The 7,699-nt window shown below is 40.2% G+C and overlaps 2 protein-coding genes across 2 annotated transcripts in view; one reads left to right on the top strand and one right to left on the bottom strand.

The window, feature by feature from the left end:
• Positions 1-750: 750 nt before the first annotated feature.
• On the top strand, positions 751-3,271 carry LOC142229317 (uncharacterized). The gene is made up of 4 exons (XM_075299870.1): positions 751-959; positions 1,028-1,972; positions 2,051-2,441; positions 2,630-3,271. The coding sequence occupies exons 1-4, from the start codon at positions 751-753 to the stop codon at positions 3,269-3,271; spliced, it is 2,187 nt and encodes a 728-aa protein (XP_075155985.1).
• A 2,527-nt stretch (positions 3,272-5,798) lies between these two features.
• Positions 5,799-7,699, bottom strand: part of Desi (DM4/DM12 domain-containing protein Desiccate) — a 172,484-nt gene continuing 170,583 nt past the window's right edge. The window contains exon 5 of the mRNA XM_075291252.1: positions 5,799-6,111. Coding sequence (XP_075147367.1) covers positions 5,940-6,111 — 172 coding nt within the window. The 3' untranslated portion in view covers positions 5,799-5,939. The remainder of the gene's footprint in view (positions 6,112-7,699) is intronic.

Below are 7,699 nucleotides of genomic sequence, written 5' to 3'. Positions count from 1 at the left end.
TATATGCACACATTTTGAATGCAGCAGACAGAATGTCGCCAATCATGTTTTTCAATTTACGCGAAAAAACCCAACCGTTCGTTACGAGTTACTCCCACAGACTGATCTCTCCATCATACATTGTTGAATAAATACCCATTCTCTTGTTCTCTTTTCGCTCTTTCCATTGCTCAAAATTGTTCAATTTCAATCAAAAAGGTGATTGGATGAAACATATGTGTAATTGGAAAACTTTTCAATCACATTTGCAATTGAAAACTATTTCCGAATTGATTAACAAATTGATTGAATCAATTAATATTTTAATTGGAAACGAAACAAATATCAATCATTTGTATACCCTCCACCATAGGATGGGTGTATATTGACTTTGTCATTCCGTTTGTAACACATCGAAATATTGCTCTAAGACCCCATAAAGTATATATATTCCGGGTCGTGGTGAAATTCTTAGTCGATCTGAGCATGTCCGTCCGTCTGTTGAAATAACTTCCGAACGAAACAAGTCATATACTTGAAACTTGGCACAAGTAGTTGTTATTGATGTAGGTAAGATGGTATTGCAAATGGGCCATATCGGTCCACTTTTTTTCCTCGACGAGATTGATATACGACTTCAGGGAATTTTTTGTTGGACGGATTCGACGATCGTCCTTTCCTGGCTCGGCAAACCTCCATCTACGTGGACTACGTTTGTTGCCAATCGTGTCAGCGAGATTCAGGATATTACTGGTGGTGAGAATTGGCGTCATGTACGCTCTGAGGAAAATCCCGCTGACTTGGAAGCCGGGGGTTACCCCCTCGGAATTGGCTGGATCCCGACTTTGGTGGCATGGGCCACACTGGCTACGCCAGGATCGGTCTCAGTGGGATATTCGAGACTCTGTCCCCCTTGATACAGATATTGAGTTGCGCGCTGTCAAGGTTCATACCACATTTTTTTCGAATTATGAGGATGTGTTAGGGAGATTTTCGTCCTTGGACAGGGCTTTACGAGTTCTGTCTTATGTCTTTCGATTTTACATAGGGCCCATCCTGCCCATAGGGGTCACCACGTTTATCACAGCACAGCTTTGACGAGTTCTGAGCTTAAAAACGTGAGACTACGTCTGGCTATACTGGCTCAAAAGGCTTACTATGCGGGGGAATACGCTTCCTTGTTACGCAAGGAACCTATTGGTCCGAAAAGTTCTTTGTTGCCACTTAATCCATTCTTGGATGAATCGGGCGTGCTTAGGCTCAACGGGCGCTTGGCACGTTCCCCTACACTGGCATATTCAGAGCGTCATCCGATAATTGTACCCTACAATAGTCGGTTTGCTGCTCTTTTGGCCAGGTACGTCCATTTGATATCCATACATGGGGGGAATCAATTGATGCTACGCATTTTGAGGATTGAGTACTGGGTTCCCCGCTTGACTTCTTTGGTACGAAAGACCATAAATGGTTGTAAGCGCTGTCTTTTGGACAGGAAGCGGTCTTGCTCCCAGATTATGGCCGCGCTTCCACCAGAGCGTACTACACTTTCTAGACCTTTTGCCACTACTGGTGTGGACTTCGCGGGCCCATTTGAGGTCAAATCCTTTATAGGTCGCGCTTGTAAGGTAACCAAAAGTTATGTTTGCGTATTTGTCTGCTTTTCTACGAAAGCAATTCATTTAGAGGCTACATCTGATTTGTCGACGACATCCTTTTTGGCGGCTTTTTATCGATTTGTCTCCCGCCGTGGTTGTCCCGGAACAATATTTTCCGACAACGGCACCAACTTCGTTGGAGCATCTAGGGAAATTGAGCGGGATTTCAAGGTTGTGCTGCGCGAAAGCCGCGATAAGTTGTGCTCAGCACCTTTGTATCAAGAGTTGTCTTGGCAATTCATTCCGGTGGGAGCTCCACATATGGGCGGTCTCTGGGAGGCCGCAGTAAAAAGCTTCAAGCTTCATTTTCTAAAGCAGGCCAATGGCTTCAAATACACGTTTGAAGAACTTTCTACCGTTCTGGCTAGAATTGAGGCCTGCCTTAATTCTCGTCCACTTTGACCAGTGAACGATAGTCCGCATGATATAGTGGCTCTCACGCCAGGTCATTTCTTGGTTGGATCTTCGATCGTCGCTCCTGCGGAGCCCGTTATTGATGAATCGCCTTTGCATATTGTCAACAGATACAGGAAGATGAAAGCTCTTACTCAACAGTTCTGCTTACGGTGGAATGACGAGTATCTGAAGAGCTTGCATAAACGCTACAAATGGCAATTTCCTCAACGGGATATGCAGAAGGACGATTTAGTTGTCAGTCGACATGAGCAATTACCCCCCACTTCGTGGAAGTTAAGTCGTATTGTTGATATTCATCAGGGTACTGACGGTCGAGTACGCGTCGCGGATGTTAAAACCGAAAATGGCGTTATACGGCGTCCCGTAGTTAAACTTGTGCCTCTTACGGAGGTAAAATAAGTTCACGTACTCGCGTCCTCACTGAATTTTGCTTGCGTGAAAATCTTAGGTTTGATGGCCGCGTTTCGAATCGCTATAGGGCGGAAAGTTGTAAGGCGACCTACGGTTTCTTGTCATTCTGACCATTTTGTTAATTTGATTTTCCGTTCGGTCATCGAAATCTTTCTATATTTTCATAGATGGAAAACATAGCAAAGATGGCCGCTACCCTTCCTGATTTTGAGGACGACGTCCCCATGTCTGATGAGGAACGGGAAATCGATCCCACCATCGCACCTCTGGCCGATGTATCCACCATCAGCACGACTGCTGATCCTGCCACTCTGGCCGACCTTTCCACCAATAAAAATCCGTTGTCGACGGCTCCAGGAATTCCTCCAGGAGAATTATCTGTGGCTTCGCCACCCCTTTCAGCACCAGTTCGAAAGAACCAGGGTTCTAATATTCAACGTGGCAGAAGAGAATGTGTCATATGCAAGGCAAAGCATCACTTACGTGATTGCAAAGAGTTCAGGGCGATGCGCATTGAACGAAGGCTGCGTACCGTAGCGCTTCATAAATGTTGTGGTAATTGCCTTGACGCCACACACTTTGTTCGTGACTGCCCCAGTCCACACAGGTGTAAGCACTGTAACGGTGACCATCACACCATGCTGCATAATCATGCAAAGAATAGCGCTGTTCGGTCCCGCCCTGCTACAAATTCTGCTCCCAGCAAAAATCCGGAGTTCCTCCAAAACCTGGTAGATCCTCTATTCGTCCGCATATTACGTCTGTCCGATCTTATCAGCCGTCAACTTCATCAGCTCCCCGACCCGTAATGTCGATTCAGCCCGTTGCTACGCTCGGGCCGACAATGGTCATTCAGCTAGAGTTGAATGATCGGCGAGTTCCTGTCCGGGCGCTTTTGGACCCTTGCGCAGGTCTTAGTTTAATTTGTCGGTCATTGGCCGAGGAACTGCGACTAAGTCCTGTGGCAGTGGGTTCAGAAGTGTTCTGCCAGGTCTCAGTCGCATCATCACATGACCCATCGCAACGATTAGGGGTATCGGCAAGAATTGTGGATTTGACCCACATAACTTCTCCTTCGGAGTCCGTGAATCCTGCCCTAAAAGATCACTTTGCCGGGCTACAGTTAGCTGACCCGCATTTTTATCAAGCTTCACATGTAGCGATTGTCCTTGGTCCAGAGGTCTACCACAAAATAATGAGGCCACAAACATATTCTACCCCGGGTTTCCCATGGGCCCAACTCACAATGTTTGGGTGGGTTATTTCGGGTCCATGCAACATATAATTGGGTGTAAGACAATCTTCCATTGTCTTCCGACTTAACGAGTCATCGACACCCGGCTCTTCCGAGTCAAATTTATTTGAAATTTAAAAATAGATCGGGCTTAACGAGTCCATTTACGATCGCGTGCTTGACGAGCACATTTGTAAATATGAATTTGTTTTTGAAAAAATGAAACATGAATTGGAAACCATAAACCAGAGAAAAAAAGAATTGAACTAAAATAAAATGCTCATTTTTGTTAACTGAAATGTACATCCTGTATACTTTCATTATTTCATTATTTAAGTGTAACTATTAATTTATGTTTTAAACTTTGCAACATGGCTGGATGTTGCAAGGCGGGCGGCAATGTTTAAGTTCAAATGCCGTTTTCTTAGCTTTTGTTAAATCATATAATCATTTTCAAGTATAATCCCTCCGTTAGGATTTGTCTACACCTTCTCTGCCTTTCGGTACGAAAATAAGGACATTTTCTAACGTCAAATGTCATCAACCCCCGCCTTTCGGCATACAAGCTTTTTGACATTCTTACTTTGAGACTCTCTCGCTTTGGTATTTCTTCTACGAAGGTAAATATTGTTTGACGAACAATAATTAATTCAATAAAGCCCAATATTTTGGTTCAAATTCTAAAACAGTGCCTATTTATTTCTTTTCTACTTTTATGCCACGCATTCATTGGTCCTTCGAGCTTCTCTTAGAGTCCCCGCAAGCCAAATTTGCGAAGCAAATTTCATCCGATCCGATTCATCTGAAATTTGGTACATGGTGTCAGCATATGATCTCTAACAACCATGCACAAATTGGTCCGCATCGGTCCATAAATATATATAGCCCCCATATAAACCGATCCCCCGATTTGGCTGGCGGAGTCTCTAAGAGAAGCAAATTTCATCCGATCCGGTTAACATTTGGTACATGGTGTTAGTATATGGTCTCTAATGATCATGCAAAAAATGGTCCATATCGGTCCATAATTATATATATAAACTGATTGCCAGATTTGACCTCCGGAGCCTCTTGGAAGACCAAAATTCATCTGATTCAGTTGAAATTTGGTACGTGGTGTTAATATATGGCCTGAAACACCCATGCAAAAATTGGTCGAAATCGGTCCATAATTATATATAGCCCCCATATAAACCGACCCCCAGATTTGACCTCCGGAGCCCTTTGGAAGATCAAAATTCATCCAATTCGGTTGAAATTTGGTACGTGATGTTAGTATATTGTATCCGACAACCATGCAGGAATTGGTTCATATTAGTCCATAATTATATATAGCCCCCATATAAACCGATCCCCAGATTTGACCTCCGGTGCCTTTTGGAGAAGCAAAATTCATCCGATCTGATTGAAATTTGGTACGTGGTGGTAGTATATGACATTTAACAACCATGCCAAAAGGGGTCCATATCAGTCCATAATCATATATAGCCCCCATATAAACCGATCCCGAGATTTGGATTTGGAGCCTCTTGGAGGAGCAAATTTCATCCGAGTCAGTTGAAATGTGGTACATTGTGCTAGTATATGGCCGTTAACAACCATCCCTAACTCGGTCCATATCGGTCTATAGTTATATATAGCCCTCAGATAAATCGATCCCCAATCACAAAAAATTGGTCCATATCAAGTTCATAATTGTATATAGCCCCATATAAGCGACCCCCATATTTCAATTCTGGCTCTCTACCACGTATGGACTAACTCACAATTTAGAAAACGATGTTAAGAAGTTTTAAGATACCACAACCCAAGTAATTTGATTGTGGATGACAGTCTTTCGTAGAAGTTTCTACGCAATCCATGGTGGAGGGTACATAAGATTCGGCCTGGCCGAACTTACGTATATACTTGTTTTAATTGGTTTTTATTCGGATTTGCTTAAATTATTAATTGAATCAATTAACATATTAATTGAATCCGTTTCCAAATTCAATTAAGTGATTAATTTAAAAAATTCCGGTGATAATTTTTTGTGTGAAAAATTAGAACGGAGCAACAAGAAGTTAATACCGACCCTTATATTGAATCATGAACACAATATATGTATTGTATACATGCATTTATTTAATAAAGACATAATAAGATAGATTAAATAGGTATAACAATTTTAATATTTCAATAGTGATTTTTATGGAATATGAGAAGTGAGAATTTTACGCCATCTGCTATTATTTCGTCTTCAGTTACGATTCGGATTGTTTTGGGACCAGTTTTGTAAGAATTTTCGCAGCAACTTCGCTGTCTATAGGGCAGTTATTATAGATGTGGTCACATGGCTTCATATTCATGTTTCTTCCTCGCTCAAGAGCTTCCTTAATTGCAGTACCATCTAGGAGATAATCCACTAAAGAGTTCCTGCAAAACAAAAATGCTGTATTGAGAATTTGTACAACATAAATATGTATTTGGTGTTCAGTAAAGTGTTGGTCACAATATTTCTATATGTAGAAATGATAGGGATCAATAAATTAAAAAAGACTGAACCGATTTTAACCAAACTTTATATGCATCATGGACCTATCTCGTGACTCATGAAATATTGCCAAATTCATGAAAATTGTGTGAGTCGTCTTTTAAGTTTGTTGTTTACTTTTCAGTGTTTGCAAATGAGAATAAGTGTTAAAAACCCTACGTCGTCTAAAATTATGTGGTAGTCGTCATTGGATATAGGAGAATAAAGGAATCCTAGAATTGAGTGAGTAATTTACGCGGGGACCTGATGACCTTTAAAAACCATTCAAAGATTGGTCCACATCGATCCATACTTACAGATAGCCTCCAGATAAATCAATCACCAGATTTGACCCCCGGAATTTCTTGGAAGGTCAAATTACATCCGATCCGGTTGAAATTTTCTACGTGCACGGCTCTGACAGCCGTGCAAAAATTTGTCCATGCCGGTCCATAATTATATATGTAGCTCCCATATAAACCAATTTATTTAATTTCTAAAACCTCATTAAGGAACAAGAATTTGGCCTTCTAATTACCATCCGAAAATTGGTTCATATCATAATTATTTATAGACTTCTCTATATAAAACGATCAAGAAATAAACAAGCTTATACACTATCTCAAACAATTGTCCGTACACCAAACTGTTGAAAGTATATTTCATCGTATCTCAGAAACTGATAAATTGATTTTATTCGATCTTTTTTGGTATCAAATTGTATATATTTATATAGAGCATAAAAAAATTTAGATTCGTACATTTTAATTCGGGCATGAGAGGGTTAAAATACAATTTAATTGAAACGAATCCGCCTGAGATACAATGAAGTATAGCTTTAACAGTTTGGTGTACGTACAATTGTTTGAGATAGTGTATACATAGGTATTTATTCTGCCTTTTTTACGCCCCGAAAAAGTACTTTCGAAACTAAAGGAAAACTATCATCATTTTAGTTTAAGCATTTTATTTCCATTAACGGCCATTTTCATGTAGCTCCGTTAGGCTTTAACTGCCAGTTAACAGAAAGTTAATTGCAAATATCTTTTATCCAGTTAACTTTAACTGAAAAATGTCCATATATAATATATAGACAAGATAACAGATATGTCTATAGTTCGTTAGCTAACGTAACACTAACGGAGCTTCATGAAAATGGGGGTAAGTGAAATTTCTGCAAAAAATAATAAAATTTACTTGTTTCAGTAAAAAGTCCTAACCAGAAAGCAGTGAGAAATAGCTCATTAACTAGAATAAGAAATGGAAATTTACTAATACTCATTTCTTCTCGGGGTATAAGAATTTACATCTGAACAAGAAGTTTTTATTCACTGACTAGCTTTGATGATAAAAGGATGAAGAAAAATTTTTTATTTTGTTTTATATTTGAAAAGGAAAAATTTTATTTCATTTCACAACAGTAATCAATTTATTTCGATTACAAAAATGTAGTGTTATTTAAACGGTAGTTCAGTCGGAATCATTGGTATT

The sequence above is a fragment of the Haematobia irritans genome, chromosome 1 (assembly GCF_050003625.1).
Source record: "Haematobia irritans isolate KBUSLIRL chromosome 1, ASM5000362v1, whole genome shotgun sequence".
Lineage (NCBI taxonomy): Eukaryota > Metazoa > Arthropoda > Insecta > Diptera > Muscidae > Haematobia > Haematobia irritans.
This window is presented reverse-complemented; position numbering and strand designations above follow the sequence as displayed.

What these genes read in the sequence shown, in the direction of transcription:
- LOC142229317 (XM_075299870.1), top strand. Translation starts at nt 751, where the DNA reads ATGTACGCTCTGAGGAAAATCCCGCTGACTTGGAAGCCGGGGGTTACC. An exon ending in TTTTCGAATTATGAGGATGT is followed by an intron (nt 960 to 1,027) that starts GTTAGGGAGATT and finishes GATTTTACATAG; the next exon opens with GGCCCATCCTGCCCATAGGG. An exon ending in AACTTGTGCCTCTTACGGAG is followed by an intron (nt 2,442 to 2,629) that starts GTAAAATAAGTT and finishes ATATTTTCATAG; the next exon opens with ATGGAAAACATAGCAAAGAT.